The 19,063-nt window shown below is 48.5% G+C and overlaps 1 protein-coding gene across 1 annotated transcript in view; it reads right to left on the bottom strand.

Annotated features, from left to right (window-relative positions):
• Nrxn2 (neurexin 2) overlaps positions 1 to 17,934 on the bottom strand; it is a 99,380-nt gene extending 81,446 nt beyond the window's left edge. The window contains exons 1-2 of the mRNA XM_051193723.1: positions 16,952 to 17,934; positions 3,129 to 3,146 (exon numbers count right to left, since the gene is read on the bottom strand). Of these exons, the coding sequence (XP_051049680.1) occupies positions 3,129 to 3,146; positions 16,952 to 17,693 (760 nt within the window). The 5' untranslated portion in view covers positions 17,694 to 17,934. The remainder of the gene's footprint in view (positions 1 to 3,128; positions 3,147 to 16,951) is intronic.
• Positions 17,935 to 19,063: the final 1,129 nt, after the last annotated feature.

The following is a 19,063-nucleotide window of genomic DNA, read 5'->3' as shown; positions in this document are numbered from 1 at the left end:
GGGGGCTCCAGCATTTGGGCTGTCTTTTTATTCCTTGCTCCAAATAGCACTCACTCTTCCCTCACAAAATTCCAGCACCTTCTAAAGCTCATGCCAGAGGCCCTGAACCCTCCTCCCACTTTGCCTGTCAGCAACAGCCTTGCCCTCAGAGCCACTCTTAGAAAGCCAGGCTTCTGCTGCCCTCAGTCCAGAGTCAAAGGCCCCATGGATTTACTTTCGTGTCCTCTGTCCCACTACCACCTACAGCCCCTTAGGCCTGACTACTGCTGGGGAAAGCCACACACATCTACCCTCAAGACCCTTCCGCTGCCCAGCTCTCTGCCAGCCTCATTAGCATGCAGCACTCTCCCTCTGTCACCAAGGCAACCAGCTGCTCAGCTCCCTCAGGCGTGACAGCACCAGCCATCTTGGTGAGGGGAGACCCATTCCCTTCCTGTCTACCCCTGGCTCAGCCCTGGTTGTCTGGATGACCGAGGGATCCCTCCTCTCCCACCCCAATCTATAGCTTACTCCTTGTCCTGGCTCCAGGACCCCTGGGGTGCTCTCTCTCCCACAGCTACCTGTGGCATCTGCCCCTCTTCCCACAAACTGGCAATGATGGATGGCACTACCAAAGGTCCTTCCCAGGGTACTCTATTTGGCTAATCTGGGTCTCCTCACCCTCTTTGTAAGAGGTTAGGAAGAAAGAGGAAGTGTGCAGGGTGTCACAGAGCAGGATGCCTAGGTTCCTAGAGGAAGCCAGGTCTCAGGCCCAGAATCCCAGCATCATGGACAGATGGAGAAGAGGAGGCACAGAGGACCCCTAAGAGATCTGAAGAGGGACCTCACGACCTGGGAGGAAGCCCCACCTCCATCTCAACCCACATCTTCACTTGTAGTCTCACCCTTGACTTTTGTACCCAGGCACCAGGACGACAGTCATGAAAAAGAAGAAGACAGCAAGATTAAGAGACACAGACAGGCAGACATGCAGAGGGACACACAAAGGGTTCTTATTCTTGCCTACATTTGTGTGCGTGCGCGCGCGCGCACACACACGCATACACACACACACACCCTGAACTCTTGCTAACATTCAGGCCCACATCTGAACCAGCAGGTGCCAGGACACCCCACCACAGGTCTCACCCCCATGTCTCCAAAGCTGAGCATCTCTTTCCTCTCCCTGCTCCAAGCCACTTCTCTGCAGCCCCTGCCCTTCTCTCTCAGCCTGGACCTTCCCTCTATGTTCCTCTCATGTCTGCTCTTCCCCACAGCTGTGTGTGTGTGTGTGTGTGTGTGTGTGTGTGTGTGTGTGTATAAATCCCACCTCTTCCTCCTCTTCCTGTCTCTATGCTCCCTCCTTCTTCTTCCCAAGCCTCTCTTATCCCCTTTATTCTCTCCCCGGCCCGTCTTCTCTTTCTCCCTCCATCTCTCCCTTTGTTGCAGAGGAGACATGACATCAAGAGCAAGTAAAAGTCAGTCCTACACTAAATCTTATCTCCAGCCCTCAGAAGGCTGTGTCCACCCAGATGTGCAGGCTCTCTCCTTCTCACTGTTTACAACAGATGTAAACAGTGACACACAGAGATGCAAACATAGATGCAGACACACAAAGCCCAGACGCTCCTCCAGGGACTCATGGACGCAAAACAATAAGCCAGTACCCAGCACGCCCACACAGACAGCCAAATCATATGAATGTGTGCACACACAGACACACTGATACAGACACAGGGACTGGTCTGCTGGGACCAGGGCACCTGAGGAGACCCAAATAGAAAAAACACAGAGACAAAGTAAGCCATGGATAATACCACAAGGAAAATGGGTTCCACTCATACCCAGGCCTAGAACCCTCACTGCCTGCTCTTCTCAAGACTCCCACATCCTTGGTGTCTCTGCTCTTCTCCCAGAAGGGCCAGGTCCAGGGGTCTGAGTGTGCCCTACCCACTGTCTCCCCAGGATGAAGGACTGTGGAACAGGGTGATTATCAGAATATGGTCTCCTCATAATAATCACTTTGCCAACTTCACTGTGATGACTGTAAAAATCGACGGCAATCCAACCTCCAAGGGTGGAGCACCCTATCCTCAATTTTAGCCCACCCCAGAGAAGGAAAAATAACAGAGGGAAAAGCAAAGATAGGGGGACGTTTCCAAGAATGATAGAACCCAGAGAATCTGGAGGATAGGACAGAGAGAGATCCATGGACAGAGCCCTGGAGAAAAAAGAGGCAAAGAGGAAAACCAGAGAGAGAGGCAGCCAGAACAGAAGTCAGGGAGAGAATGAATAGAGATCCAAGAGAAGCCCACTCCCACCCGTGCCCTGGGACAGGGTTGAACAAAGAAGCTGCCCTCTTCCTCCCAGCCATGGGCGGCTTGACAGGAGCAAAGGAGTTGGTCCTGCCCATATACAGACCCCACCCTGCCTCTACTCTCCACCACACTCCCACTGCCCTGAGTCCTGCCGCAGAGGCAGAAATGCTCTCCAGCACAGGTTCTCCAGCAGCCAACTCTGCCACCCCCTTCTCCCTTCTATACACAGCCATTATACGCTTACTTGCTTGCTTTGTTTTTCTTTTTCTTTTTTTGTTTTTGTTTTGTTTTGTTTGCTTGTTTGTTTGTTTTTTGAGACAGGGTTTCTCTGTGTAGCCCTGGCTGTCCTGGAACTCACTTTGTAGACCAGGCTGGCCTCAGACTCACAGAGATCCACCTGCCTCAGCCTCCCAAGTACTGGGATTAAAGACAGGTGCCACCATGCCTAGCTCATTCATTATATGCTTTCTAAGCTGAGCAAAACAGTGTCTGCCTATTCACTTCTGGACACTTCCAACACAATCAGCTATGTCCCTCTCCCCTGACTCATCACCTCTTCCCAGGGACCCTCTTCCCTTCTCCACAAGGAAGAAGGCTGGGAGCAGCATGGACAAGGAGAAGGGCCTGCCCTCTACCCAGCAGCATCCCCAGTCAATGAACAAAGAAGCCTGGTAATAGGCAGCCCAATGAAGAAGACCCCAGACATCGTTCCCCCTGGGCACCCCACAAACACCGAGCAGACAGGAAGCTGTTGCATGGCCAACAGTATCCCTTCAAATAGACCCTTTGGGAAGATGTGTTTTACCTAATGATGAAGGAGTCTCCACTCACCTTCCATAGGGTGTTCCTCTATAGTCAGCCAAGTTCAGAGAAGGGGAGCAGGGAAAGAAGAGAAAGGAGACCTGTTAGCAAATATGCCATGGACAGTTGCTTTAAGGACCAAGGGATTCCAGGTCCCAAGCCTACCAAGGCCCTGACATGAATAACCCAACCTAGAAGCCAGGAAGCTCAGGGAACAGCTTTGCTAGGGACTGGGCAGTGACCACATTGTCCTCTGAATGAGTACCCCAGAATCAGCCAGTCTTGGTGGGCTGAGAGGGACTTCTGCATTTTGCATTAGATCCTGTTAAACCAGGAAAATGAGGCCCAGAGCAGGGCCCAGGGCATGATGGCCCAAGATCACACAGAGACAGGAAGCAGAACTCAAGCAGAGCTGCGAGCAGCCAGACTTCCCGACTCCCTGAGACAGGCTCCTCCCCTGCATTCATTCCACTGCAGCTCAGAGACAGATGGGGATATGCTCACACCAGAGATTGTCTCGCTGGGCTTGCTGAGACACACTATGCTGAGTGACACACTGACACACATAAGCACCAAGCGACCCACTCTGGCATTTAGTTTTCACACAACTCATGCCTAAAGCTTTGCACTCAAGCACCTGACCACCCACAACCCCCTGCCCACCTCCAAGGAGTCAGAATGTGGCACCATCAAGCCCTGGGGTCTGATCCAAGAAAATGAGATTCTGCCCCAAACTGCCTATCTGAGTCACTCAATCTCTCTGCACCCTGACTACAAAGAAAGGGTGCGCTGCATCCTCTCCTAAGCCCCTGTTGCAATGATCAGGAGAAATGTCTTCACTCTTTCTTTGGCTTTTGTATTTGCTTTCACATGTCAGTGTTTCACAGTCTTATTCTGTAGTCCAACTGGAACTTACTGTGTAATACAACTAGCCTCAAACTCAGGACTATCTTCCCACCTCCTTAGTGCTGGGATTATAGGCATGCACTGTCGTGTTCATTTGTAAGCACTGCTGGGGATCAAATTCAAAGCTTTATGCTTGCTAAACAAGCACTCTGCCAACTGAGCTGCATCCTCAACTCCAGAATATGTTTACTTATTTGTTTGTTTTCTTGTTTATCCCAAAATATTTGGTTAGGCCAGGTTGGCCTCAAAGTCATTATGTAGACAAGGCTGGCCCTAATGTCTTGATCCTTCTGCTTCCACCTCCCAAATGAGCCAAAATAGCCTTCTAAATGGTTGGGTGAAGTAAAGGGCCTCTAAATGGATCATTACCTTAAGCTTAGTCAAAATCAGAGGGCCAATACTGGGAACCCGTAGATCATGCATGCCCCATGGGCCATCAGCTTCACCTATTAGGCTGGCCTGGACCTGACCTTGGGGCACACCTGATAGGGAAAAGGGGAAGGTAGATGGGAGTAGTTTCCTCAGCTAAAGTCACAGCTCCTCAAGTTCCTTTGAAAGAGGACCAAGGTGCACCCAGCTTTAAACATTTTCACATATTCACTCACTGGGAGGCTATTAGAAGAAGCCAAAGGCAGAAAAGAGGAAGTGCCCAATCTACAAACATACAAACCCTCAAGGAAAGACTCACACACAATCCTGAGGTAGACATGAATTCACACACATGCTGTCTCCTCTCCTATGAGCACATTCTGTGGGATTTGTTCATGTATTCTTAGGGAGGGGCATTATAATACTGCTATTTATCATGTGTAATGCATCCCTCTGATACATATGCAGAGACTGAATGCAAACACTAACACCTGCACAGTGACCTAATGCGTGTTATCATTGGTGCAGCCACCCACCACCCCCACCCTCAGAGAACACAGCTTCTTTGCTACCTATCCATCTCCTTCTTTATCCACCCTCACTCACTAACCTCCATGTTAAAATTTGCTCTATAATACACAACAGAGAGGCTTTTGCCTGACAGCTACACCATCAAAGCTGTACAGACCACAATTTTCCTAAAGCCTCATCACAGTTATGAGGGAGCTGTCCAGTTAAAGAGACCCTTGGGGAAACCCTTGGGCTCTTTAAAAACAGCTGTGCTGGAATTCTCTGATCCTAGCATGCTAAGGCCCTAGCCAGTCCCAAGTCAACAGCACCTAAGTAAATGAATCATTTTGACTTCCAGATAACTCCACATATCAGATATTTCAAAAAGTATTTCCAGGTGGAAAGACAGCTCATTGATTACAAGGGCTTCCTGCTCTTCCAGGGGACCCAAGTTGGGTTTCCAGAACCCCCTTGGGAAGCTCACTACCACCTGTAACTCCAGCTCCAAACTGATCAAGGTGCCTCTGGCCTCCCTAAGCAGCTGCATCCATGTGCACACACTTATACACAGACACACACATTTATGTGCACACACTAATACACAAACACACACATTCATGTGCACACAATTATACACACACAGAAGCTTGGGCAGCTGCATTCATGTACACATACTTACACAGAGACACACATTCATGTACACACACTTATACACAGACACACGTTCATGTACACACACTTATACACAGATACACGTTCATGTACACACACACTTATACACAGATACACGTTCATGTACACACATTTATACACAGACACACACAGAGAAGCACATAATTTATTTTTTTCAATGAACTGGGGAGATGGCCCAGTAGTTTAGCGTGCTTACTGATCTTACAAAAGATTCAGGTTTGGTTCCTAGCATCCATCCAGTGGGGGCTCACAACCACCTATATATAACTCCTGTTCTAGGGAATTCTGATGCTCTTCTCTGATCTCTGCTGGCACTGCACCACATGGTACAAATACCTGTCCTTAGGCACACACACATACACATAAATATCTTTTCAGTGAATAACTTTTTAAAGTATTCTCAGAAACACGAAGCCATCAAGATTCTAAAAAAACTGTAGACTTCTCTCCTGCGTTTGCTTGGTGCTGTCTGTATCCCTCGCCTGTCATCCCAGGCTCCTCCAGGTCTGCCTCCTTGTTTCTCAGCCACCTGTTTTCCTTGCCCATAGCTCACCTTGATGCCTCAAGGCAAAGACCCTCTTTCCAACCTACAATTCTTGATTTCTAAAAAGTGTCCCAAGATGCCATCTAACCTAGGGCCAGGCCCACTACCAACCCTCCTGTGCCACATTGCACATCTGCCCGGCTGTAAGTCATGTGATCAGTGGTATATCTGCTCCTCTCTCTGAGGAGGAAACATATCTGGACCGTTCTGCATTGCTATCCCATTAACCACTTGCCACTCAGAGCCACCATGCCCCTTGCTCTCAACCTGTCTGAGACAGTTTCACTGGGGTTGCAGTTTACCCCAACCCCTCTCCTGCCCTGATTGAGCCAAGACACCCGAAAGCAGCCCTCCCTTTTTCATACCAGGTGCCAGGTCCTATGGGTTACACCTTCTAAAACCCTCCATGCCACATCAGTGCAGCCCAGGTGAGCCCCTATCTGTTCTGCTGGGAGCTTGAATAGGCCTCTGCCATATCTCCCTTCAGGGGGGTCTTTTCACCCTGCAGTTTATAACCACACACCATCCAAGTACCTTGCCCACATCTCAAACCTACTGCAGTGTTTATCTATCTACAGCAGTGTCTACCTACCTATCTACCTATCTATCTACCTATCTATCTATCTATCTATCTGCTGCAGTGTATATCTATCTACCACAGTGTATATCTACTGCATGTATATCATCTACTGCAGTGTATATCTATCCACCATAGTGTATCTCTACTGCATATATATCTATCTACTACAGTGTATACCTACTGCATGTATATCTATCTACTGCAGTGTATATCTATCACAGTGTATATCTACTGCATATATATCATCTACTGCAGTGTATATCTACTGCATGTATATGGCTCCTTGCTAGGCTTCACCAGGGAAGGTCTAATTTTCTCAGGTAAAATCCCTTTGAGTTTGACCATACCCCCTTCAGTCTCCTGCTGGCAACAATTCAGGCCACACCCAGCCTCCTTCCATTCCCCTAGTAGGCCATATTCTAACTACTTTTCCCAACACACACACACACACACAGAGCTGTCTGAGAAAGCCAATGTTTCCCTTAAGATCCATGCCAATACCTGTACATGCTGAACACAGGAGAGCAGCAGTTCCCCTCTTCTGGGCCAGCTCTGTGATGCACATTGTCTTACTGTTGCCCTTGTTAAAGCTACATTGTAACTGCAATTTCAAGTTGGCTTCCTGATGGGACTGCAAAACTATTCAAGAGACAAAACAATGTCTCATTCATCTCTCTACTTCCAGCTGCTTGCTTAGCTCCTGGCTTGTAAAAGACATTGCTATGTTTGTTGAGTGAATAATATAATAACACTTCTTGTGTTCTGAAGACTAAAGTAGGCCTGGTTCCTGTTGTGTGCTGTTTCCTGTATCCGCCACTACTATTATAACCCTCAAATACAAATGACTGTTCCTCTCTGTTAGAGATGAGGAAACCAAGTAAGTGTCCAAAAGTAGAGGCAGAGCTGGCTCCATGGCTCATGTCCACAACTGAGAGGGCCAGAGTTCAGATTCCCAGGACCCACATAAAAGCTAGGTGAGCATGGTGACCCACATATATAATCCTAGAACACAGGAGGATATAGAAACAGAGAATCCCCAGGGCAAACTGGCTAGCCAGACTATCTAAAATGGGTAGATTCTAGTTCAATGAGAGATCCTGAGTCAGTATATATGTAGAGAGCAATTGAGGAAGATACCCAAGGTCAACATATACACGTACATGTTTGCACCCATATATATGCAAGCATGAATGCCGCACACACATATGTACACAGGGGGAAATGCAGAAACAATTTATCCAAGGTCACACTGTTGGTGGCAGACAATTAAATTTGAATCTAGAGAACAAGCAAGATGGCTGAGTAGGTAAAGGTGTTTGTCATGCAAGCCTGGCAACCTGAGTCCCATCCCTGAAACCTCTACAAAGATGGGAGGAGAGAAACTAACTCTACATGGTTGTTCTCTGAACTCCATGAGCACCAAGACATGTACATTCCCCCAGCATACATCATGTATGCACACATGCACATGCACACACACACACAACAACAACAATAAAATTTAATAAAATCTTAAAGACAGGTTGGAGAGATGGCCCAGCAGTTAAGAGCACTGACTGTTCTTCCAGAGGACCTAGGTTCAGTTCCCAGCACCCACATGGCAGCTCACACCTGTCTATAACTCCAAGAGCTGACACCCTCACATAGACATACATGCAGGCAAAACTCCAATGTGCATAAACTAAGAATAAACAAATTATTTTTTCAAAAACCTTAGAGGCTGAAAGATAGCTCAGCAGTTAAAAATGCTTACTTCTCTTCCAGGACCAGAGTTCAGTTCCCAACACCACACAGCACTCACAATGGGCGTAACTCCAGTTCCAGGGGACCTGATACCCTCTTCTGAACTCTGAGGGTACCAATCCTACATGTGGTACACAGGTACATACAAGCAAAACACTCATACACATAAAATAAAAATAAATATATGTTTAAAAGTTTTTAAATCAATAAATTGTTTAATGCAAGGCTAGGCATGGCAGCACACACCTTTAATCCCAGCACTTAGGAGGCAGAGAAAGGCAGATCTCTATGAGTTCAAGGCCAGCCTGGTCTACATAGTGAGTTTCAGGACAGAGAGAACTTGTCTCAAAAACCTCCAGTGGGGTCTGAATATATGGCTCAATTGGTAGAATACTTGCCTGGCTTCAGTTCCCAGCCTGCAACACTAGGCACAGTGGAGATAGCAGCCCTCAGAAGGTGGAAATAGCAGAATAAGTTTAAGTTCATGCTCAACTATATGTCACATGTGGTTATGGATATGTATAAATAACAAAACAAAACCAGATCTCATCTCTTACTTCTCTCAGCCTCACTTTGACCCAATATAGGATGGAAACATCTTGAGAGGTACTCTTAGCCTAAGAGTCAAAACTGCTAGAGACTTCCAGAATGCTAATCTACATTGTATCTTATTTCCCACCAAACATAACCATTCTTGTTGCTTCACCATGCGGGAGACATCAGTTCTCTCATATCCCCCACACTCCTCTTTCTTCGTCATGGCAACTGCCTCTGGCTCAGTCATCCTTCACAATCTAGCCTAATGTCATCTTCTCCTTGAAGCCTCCTGGACACTGGGGTAAAAGATCACAGTAAACCTATTGACCATTGGATATGGTACCTAGAACATCATTTTCCATGGCTCAGTCAGTTTCCCAGGTTCACTCGGCTAGCAAGTAGCAAAGCCATGCCTCAAAGCTACCAGCCCAAGCAAGCACTCTGTTGCCTTCCCCTGGGAACACCCAGATCAGTTTTGCACCACTCCTCAGAAAGGCTCATCCCTTTTCCTGGCATCCCTTTTACCCCTGGCAGCATCAGGACCACAGGCCATAGAAACTATTACTGACAGAGGAATGTCACATTTCTGACCTAATCCCAATTTGCACGTATATGTGTACTTGATGGCCTGGCAGAGGATGGGGATGGCGTCAGGGATGGCACTATCTTACCTAACATGAACTCAGAATTCCAGCAGATTTGTTAGCAAGGACAGTGATGAAGATGGGGGATCCACATGTGGCTCACAACCATCTGTAGCTCCAGTTCCAGAGAATCTGACACCCTCCTCTGGCCTTTTTGGACATGGCACCAGTGTGGTACACAGACAAATGCACATAAAACCCCCATAAACAGCCAGACATGGTGGCACACACCTTTAGTCCCAGCACTCTCTGTGAATTGGAGGCCAGCCTGGTCTACATAGTGAGTTCCAGGCCATTCAGGTATTCAAAGAGAATCTCTGTCTTAAAAAACAAAGAAACAGGGCTGGAGAGATGGCTCAGTGGTTAAGAGCACTGGCTGCTCTTCCAGTGGACCTGGGTTTAATTCCCAGCATGGCAGCTCACAACTGCCTGTAACTCCAGTCCCAGGGGATCTGACACGTTCATACCAATCCACATAAAATAAAGTTAAATAAATTACTTTTTTAAAAAACAAAGAAACAAAGAGTTCCTGCACACACCGTGCTGCCCAGTCAGGGACTATCCCCTAAGCTGCTTTCTGTGGGAGCGTTTTATTACAGTAACAGGAATGAAAACACTTGAATAGCTGTGTCTGAGGAAGGCCCAGAGCCACTACAACTCCACACAGGCATAGTCTGCTGTCCCAGATCCAATCCCCTTCCAGACTCCCTCCCCTTCTTACCTCTCTACTATCTTGCCAACCAGGCCAAGCAAAAAACAAAAACAAAAACAAAAAAACTCGTTCTCAAGTCCTCCTTTCCACCTCAACCCAAAGACAGCATCTCTCCCACAGATTTGGTCTCAGCAGCTGCTGTCTACCATGGCAGCTAGCCCAATGGCCACCACAGCCATTGTTACCCTTCCTGGCAAAAATAAACAAAGTTCAGGTAGGAGGCATCTCAGCTAGTAAAATGTTTGTCTCACAGAGAAAAGACTTGAGTTGAATTCCCCATAACTCAGATGAAATGTAGGTGTAGTGCACACCTCCATGATCTTGGCACTTGGTGTGGCAAGGCGCATAGGCAGACCTCTGGGGCTCACTAATCAGCTAGTCCAATCTAATCAACAAATTCTAGACCAGCGAGAGACTCCTCAAAGAATAACAAGGCAGATGGCACTTGAGGAATGACACTAGAGGTTATCCTGTGGCCTGAGGCATATATGTGCACATATACTCACATATGTGCACATAGACACACATACAAATAAATATGATTAAAATTTCTTGTTTAAACTATCTTCCAACTGATTTCTCTACCATCTAACTGCTGTACAGAATCCCTCAACACTTCACTCCCTGCTTCCTAGATACAGTTCTTATCTTCATCACATACCTGATCAAAACCCTTTGTGTGTCTATTTACCAGCAGACCTTAGCCAGTTCACAACCATTGAGTGTTACATGAATGATTTAAACCAGATGCCCAAGGCCTGACCGCAGCTCCTCCTGCCATAAACTCTATTCTTTGCCCCAGTACTGGGTTCCCCTCTACAGAGGAAATACACATTTACTCCCTTCCACACCTTGGAGTTTGCTAGTCAATGTTTAAACCAGTCCCAAATAACATTTCACAGCCTCATTACCAGTCCTCTCAACTTGTAAACCCTTCCTTCCTTGAAACCCCAGTGTACTTTGTTTATAGGAATGACAAGGAGGAATTTAGCTCACTAGTAGAACATTTGCCTAGTATGTGCTAGGCCCTGGGTTCAATCCTCAGTACTGATAAAATAAAAATTCTTAAAACTCTACTCCCACTAATAATGTGCCCCTCATATAGGCTTTCACACACACACACACAAATAAATAAATAAATAAATATAGTAAAACTATTTAGACTCTGTCCCTATGCTGTCTACAAGAGACAAATTTTACTTACTGTGCATGTGCACACACACCACAGTTCTGGAAATTGAACTCAGGACATCAAGCATGGTGGCAAACACTTTTACCTGTGGAGCCAGCTTGCTGTCAGTGTTTTTGCTTTTAACAGTGGGTCTCACTGTGTAACCAAGGCTAGCCAGGAACTAGCTATGTAGCTGAAGCTGGCTTCAGATTTGTAGTGTTTCTCTCTTGCCATGCACCACCACCACTCCCCCACACACAAATGCTGGTAATATCACCCTACCTGAATAACAATCTATTGTTTAATCACTCACTACTATGCCTGCCATATCTCTAGGCAAGTACCACACTGTGTACTGTGCTTTGAGATTTTGTTTATTTATTGCTCTTGGAGGTTGAATAGTCTTTAAAAATTACTTACCTATTTATTTTATTTATGTGCATGTGTCTGCATGAATTTATGGGCACCGAGTGTCCATGGAGGTTGGGAACATTGGATACCCTAGGACTGGAGTTACAGGGGGTTGTGAGCTGCCTAATGTGGGTGCTGGGAACCAAACCTGGGTCCTCTGCAAGAACAAGTTCTCCCTACTGAGCCATCTCTCCAGTTCTTTCTTGCCTGAAATGTTTGGGACTGGCAGTGTTTCAAATGTTGGGTTTTTAAAAATTCTTGGATGACTAAATATATATAATGAGATATCTTAGGGATGGGATCTGAGTCTAAATGAGACATTCACTAGTTTTACATATACCTATGCATATGGCCAGCAGGTGATTTAATAGTGTTTTCACTACACCCATTTTTTTTTTACCCCTTAGTCCATCAAATGAAGTTGGTGTGGAAGATCCTTCTTGTGACATCCTGTCAGTACCCTCAACATCTCAGCTTTTAGAGCACTTTGGATTTGAGATTTCTGGACTGAAGATGCTCACCCCATATCTACTAAGCATTTTCTCTGTACCACATGCCACTCTCCAGACTTCATAAGACTAACTGAGATTATTGCATGACTATTTGATACAGGTGCTATAATTACACCCCCTCACAGACATATGGGTGCTCAAGTCTGAAGTTGCCGGTCAAGAGGCCTGAATGCAGACTCCCTTAACCATTCACTGGACTGACTTTTTATCTACTTTCTCAACTCAACGTTCAACTCCTGGAGCAGACAGTTCATCTTACTCACTTCTGACTTCCCCATAGGCCCCTTGGTCACTCTTCTCCACACATAGGTGACATGAGGAAGTACAGTTGGATAAAGCCATGGCAAAATCCCCATCTACACCACCCCAACATTGTCACACAGTCAGCAGCAGGTACACAGATGCTCAACCACTCTTCCTTAGTTGTCAGCAGTTACATGTGGCCAGATGCCCCAGAGAAAGCAAGCAGCAAATATTCTGGCATATGGGTTCTCATGTCGGTGGGTAAAACCAGACCCCAAGAAATTACAGGGGAGATTCCAAAAGATCCACAAATCCATATGCATACCAAACATTTCAAGGCAAATTGGTACATCTTGCCTATAAAGCTAAAACTATTTTTCCTAATGTATATTTTATTAACCACAATGCTGAATACAACATCAAAGTCATCTAAAAAGCTTTTCTGAATTCATGAGAGCTTTGAGTCATTTGTTTTCCCAATAAACACATATAAAAATAATAACTAACTCTTTGGAAGGTTGTACTGTGAATTACTGACTTTAAAAAATGTCCTTGATTTCAGAAAAAGTTGGAAACTATTCAAAGCAGGTAATAATGAAGAGGCTAATGACTCTAATTCTGAGACTTCAGAGATCTGCCAGGACCTGGCTCTCAAGTCTTCCCATCAACAGTTAACAAAGGAGGCCATGTTCATCCTCCTCAGGTGGATAAGAATGTACTAGAAAGACCAGAAAAATGGCTGAATGGATAAAGGTAATTGTTGCCAAACCTAGGGACCTGAGTTCAATCCCAGGGACCTAAATGGTGCAAGGAGAGAAACAATTCATATAGGCTGTGATCTGACCCCCACACTTGTGTCGTGGATGAGTAGTGTACACACACACAACAAATAAATAAGAAGAATACTTTTTTAATTAATATGTAGGTTTTGGAAGATGGTTCAATGGTTAAGAGTATTTGCTCTTCCAGAAGACCCAGGTTTGGTTCCCAGCCTAACTCACAAGCTTCTATTACTCCAGCTCTAGGGGATCTGACATACACCTTGGCCTCTAGGGGCACCAGGCATGTCCATGGTGCACATACATACATGCAGCCAGTCACACATACACATGTGAGCTAATGGTGCTTGCCACTCAAGCCTGATGATCTGAGTTTGAGCTCCAGAATCCATGGGAACGTGGAAAGGAGAAAACCAACTCCACAAAGTTGTCCTCTGACCTCCACACCTGTGCTGTGGTTTGTGTGCACCTATACAGATACCCACTAATGGTAAATGAAATTAAAAAAAAAATAAGCAGATTCTTCTGGATGATATTTCTGACACCCCTGAGATGTCTTGGAGGAAAAGCCTGCCAGGATGGCACACATCTATAATCCTAGACCTCGAGAGACTGAAATGGGGAAATCACCATGAATTTGAGGCCAGCCTAGGCTACATAGCAAGAGTGTCTCAAACACACACACAAACATACACACAGACACGAATTCCGGAATGTACTGGAAGAAGTGAATGGACACTGCTAATTACAAAAGATGCTTAGGGCTGGACGGTGGTGGCACACACCTTTAATCCCAGCACTCAGAAGGCAGAGGCAAGCAGAGCTCTGTGAGTTTGAGGACAGCTGATCTACAGAGCTTCCCTGTCTTGAGGGAAATGGAGCTGCTTAAGGACTCAACAACAAACAGGAGGAAAGTAAATAAGGCAGGAGGTGGAGAGAGGCCAGAGAGGGTGTCTGGGGTTCTTGCTGCTCTTGCAGTCAGCATCTTCCACCCCATGTACCCACAACATACTTCCCAAAACATACACATGCAAGTTTTCGTGAACACATATGGCTTAACTTCAAGCTTTCATTCTCTCAACCGCTTATTCATATCTTTCCATTCATTCCCCAAGTCTTAATCAAACACCCACTAGCTGCCGAGTACTATAATAGGTGCAGAGAACACAGACACATCCTGCCCTTTATCAGACAAAGCACCTCTCTCTCAACAGATCACACACAAAGATATCTATGCACAGTATCCACACAGGAACCTGTGCCAGCTGTCACACACGGTGGCTCAGATGACATAGCCAGCTCTCTCTGCTCAACTGACCTAAGCATTCATTTGACTCTAGCACACCCACTCAATAAAACCGTCCCTCTCACACACAAAAACTTCAACACATCTTAGACATCATCACACAACCCACTTTCAGGGGTACACACTTAGTTCATAGGAGGCCTCTGGCAGATGGATGCTTTCAGAGAATGGCTTGACCAAGATGCGTCTCAACACAATTCTCATATACCGAGGGTTAATTCTACCATAGTGGGACCATATAGCAGTTGCTATAACCCCTCCCCAGCTCAAATTTTCCCTCCCTTAAATTAGAAAGATGGTACAACCTGTTTTCTTAGGAAGGCTGGGGGGGGGTGTCATAGGAACTGGAGAATAAAGTTAAGGTTCTGGAAATTTCTCCTAAGTTCCAAATGTCTTATTGAGGTCTCTTGGTGAAAACTCATGGGAACCCTCACGTGGGTGCAAATCCTTACATCTGTGTTCTAGTCACTCTGCTAGGCACTGGTCTCCAGTCAGTAAGCACAACGCAAAGAGACCCATTCACACATATGCACCCAAAACACACTGCCAGACTCTCAGACCTCTGCACAGTTTCACAGTTTAGGGAGCGCCTGAGCTCCTTGGAGAAAAGGCGAGAAGGTGTCGTGCTAATACTCTCAGTTCCTAAAGATGCATCCCAGAACACAGTCCAACAAAATAATCCAAAAACCTTTCTTGGGTTTTCTGTTTGCTTGCTTTTTTGTTTTGTTTTGAGACAGAGTCTTGTGTAGCTTAGGCTGTCTCAAACACACTATACAGCTGAGAGTGACCTCAAGCTCCTGACCCTCCTGCCTCCACTTCTCAAATGCTGGGATTCTGCCTGGGCACCATCATACATGGCTCCTTCCTCTTCATCTCCCATAGCTACAAATACACAATCAAACTTCTGAAGAACAGATTTCCCATACACAGGGCTACGTCTGCCGACTTGGATGTCCACATGCACACATCTTTGAGGACACCATCCCCAGAGCCATACTAGTTTGTGGGCACACTCTCCCTCAAAGACTCCACATGTACACACACACACACACACACTCTCTCTCTCACACACACACACTTATGAAGCAGCCCCCAAGCAAATAGAGACAAAAAAAAAAAAAAAAAAAGCCACTGCACACCTGCTGGGCAATGAGCTGTCACCCCTAAATCAATGGAGAAAATCTTTCCTCTGACCACTTAGTCACACCAAAATAAAAGCAGCTCCTTCCTACATCCCTCTAAAGCACAGCCTAGCTGCCTTCCCTCCATCCACCCTCCTCTTTCTCCTATCAATGAGCTCAGTCAAGCACACCTCTTACAAACTGGGGTGCTGGCAGAGGCCCCAACATCTTCCTTCCAAGGACCATTCCAAATTTTGTTCCACATCCTAGCCTTATCTATCCCTATAATCTCCATCCCAGCCTCAAGCTGGAAAGGGCTTTCATGTTGGAAACACAAGTCTCGCCTCCCAGTCTCGCACCTGGGAGAGACTGCCTGCCTGCCATCCTGGCCCATCACCAAAAAGGTCAACTTTCAGTCAGGAACCTCAGCTACCCTCTTATGCAACTCTGGAGATCCTGTGACAGAAAAGATCCACTATTCCTGTCCTCCTGGCCTCTTAGGTCACAGCATCGCTGTCCCAAATCCCTTGCCGCTCTCTGGTGTGGGTCCTCACACAGATTTCTGCCCGGGCCTCACAGATCAGTCCTTCTCACAAGGAAGTGGCTAGTGCCGGCAAACCCCAGTCTCTCAGAAGTCCTGCCCTCTCCCACAGCATCTCAAATGGCCACAAACCCAGCCTAAAGCTACACGAGGCCCCGCCCGGGGTTAAAGGTCCCCAACCCATTGTCTCACAGGCACCTGACTTGCACCGCCTGAGCAGGCCCCACCCACAAGACCTTCCCATCCATTCACAGGCCCTGGACCACCAGCCCCTTCTGGACCTCTCGCACAGGTCCTGTGAGGGTTCACTTTGGCCACGCCCAGAGCCACGCCCACATCAGCGGCCTCCTGGCTTTCCCTAGAGCGGCCCAGGCTCTCACGCACTCGCTGGGGCTCTCTAACCCCTAACACCGGTACTGCGGCCCACCTATGGCCGGCTGGGGCGCGCTCTCCCGCGGCCTCCCGCCCCAACATAGGCCAGCAGGCCCCGGTCCACACACCCTTCCATCTCGCTCCGGCGCCGGAACTCACCTTCACTGCAGAACTTGCCGCCGAAGCCAGTATGGCTGCAATCGCAGCCCACCTCGCCGGGGGCTAGCACGGTACAGAGGCCGCCGTTGGCGCAGGGATTGCGCGTGGGAGCGCACAGGGGGTCGGCAGCCGCACCACGGAGGCCCTGGCTGCCCAGCAGGGCCGGTGGCCGCTCGCCCAGCTTCAGGTTGGCCAGGAGGCCGCGGAAAGGCGGCTCGTACTTGACGGTGCTGAGCGTGAGCGCAGATAGGCGCACATCGGGTGGAATGCCACCCACGAACAGGTCGCTGGCCACCTGCATCTCGCGCCGTTTGGAGCGCACCTCGGCGGCGCGGGCCTCGCCGTCCACCGCCAGCGCCGTACGCCGCGCGTCGCGGGTCAGCAGCACCATGTGCCAGCGGTCGTCGGCCACCGGCGTGTCCAGCTGCAGCGTGGCGGGCTCGGCGCAAGACAGCGTGAAGCGCAGCCGCAGGCGCCCGTCCACCAGCAGCAGCTCCAGGAAGTCGCAGTCCCCGCCGTCGTCCAGGTAGAGCAGCAGCGCGCGCGTGGCGTTAGTGCGCAGACTGAAGCTGAGCTCCCCGCTGCTCGCTGCGCCCGCCCAGCGCGCGTAACGAGCCCACTGCCCGGGGCCGCCGCCGAACTCCAGGCCACGGATGCCCGCTGCCAGCGCCAGCAGCAGCAGCAGCAGCGGCGGCGGCGGCGACACCTGGGGTGGCGGTCGCCACCGACTCCCGAGCGCCATGCCTCCGGCGGCCCCGACGCCGCCCGGCCCCCGGCCCCGCTCAGGCTTCAGAGCCGCGGGCGCATGGGGCGGGGAGGGGGCCGGGCGCCCCTCGCGCGGAGCGGGGCTCCCTCGCCGACTCACAGGGCCATGGACCCAGCCTCCAGGGCTCAAGTGCCCACGACCCCGACAGGCAACGGCGGCGGCGGTGGTGGTGGAGCCCCTCCCCCGCGGCGGGCTCGGATGGAAGGTGGGGGAGGGACGCCTGCGGGGAAACAGAGACGAAATGTTTAATCGAGGGTGTCTTTGGTGTCTGACTCCCCACTCAAACTAGCAGGCGACAACCTGTTTCCTTTTAGCACTTTTCTGTTTGGTTTTTGGAAACAGTCTCATCTAGCCCTGGCTCCCCTTCCGCCTCCACCCCACCCGGAACTCCTGATACCTCCCTCCTCCATTTCCTCTTGCAGGTCTGATCAGCATGACCAGCTCCCTTGAGGTCTTCAGCTGGCCTTGACCTTCAGAGGTTCTCCATAGCAAAGTGCTGAGGAGCTAACAGTTGGGATGAGTGCTCACTGTGGGCATTATTGGTTTGCGATGTGGACCCGCGAGGAAGTGACACCGTAGAGTCTTTATAAAATCCAACGGAGCAGCCCTCACCCTCACCACTCTGAAGCCCAAGGGTCAGGACCAAGGCCAGTTCCTGGAGGGTGGGGCTAAGGCGCTGTCCTCCAACAATTAACCCCCAACCACTTCTCTGAGCTGCCTAACCTCTGGGCCTGGCTCCCACTTTCAGCCAGGGATAAGTCTCTCATCAGCTCTTGATGTTGGATAATGAAGTTGCTAAATAATTCATTGGGATTAATTAAATGCCAATTCGTCAATGGTACTACAGGGTTACCAGACCGGGAAGGGGCAAGGGAGAGAAGTCTGCCAGGACCCAGGTATCCTCACCCCAAGCCCCACCCATCCATCCTTAAGCATAGATGTCCACTTCTGTATCTCCATTTCCCCTTAAGCCACACTAAGCCTTTTCTAGACTCCCATCCTCACTTGGTGGCCCAATCAAACATTCAGTTTCCACTTGCCCAGGTCTTTCTGAATAAGAGTGAGTCACCCTCAACCTCCCTCCAGGTCCAGGTCCTCCGCCTAAGGATTGGTCCCAGTACCTGGGGTTCTCTTCAATACAGCTCATCCAGGCCCCCAACCCAGGGCTGGGGGAAGCTACCAGGAGGCAGGGAAGTTCATTTGCATAAAATTGCCTTTCTGAAATGATTACCCTTGTAACGGGCTGTCAGAGAGCAATTTATACCCCACGACAGGGAGGGGAATTTGCATCTCGTTAAACTCCAAGTCGTAATTATTTATATCCAACAACCCTCCTGAATATTGCA

Source organism: Phodopus roborovskii, unplaced genomic scaffold (genome assembly GCF_943737965.1).
Source record: "Phodopus roborovskii unplaced genomic scaffold, PHOROB, whole genome shotgun sequence".
Classification (NCBI taxonomy): Eukaryota; Metazoa; Chordata; class Mammalia; order Rodentia; family Cricetidae; genus Phodopus; species Phodopus roborovskii.
The sequence above is the reverse complement of the archived record's forward strand: the minus strand, read 5'-3'. Positions and strand labels throughout refer to the sequence as shown.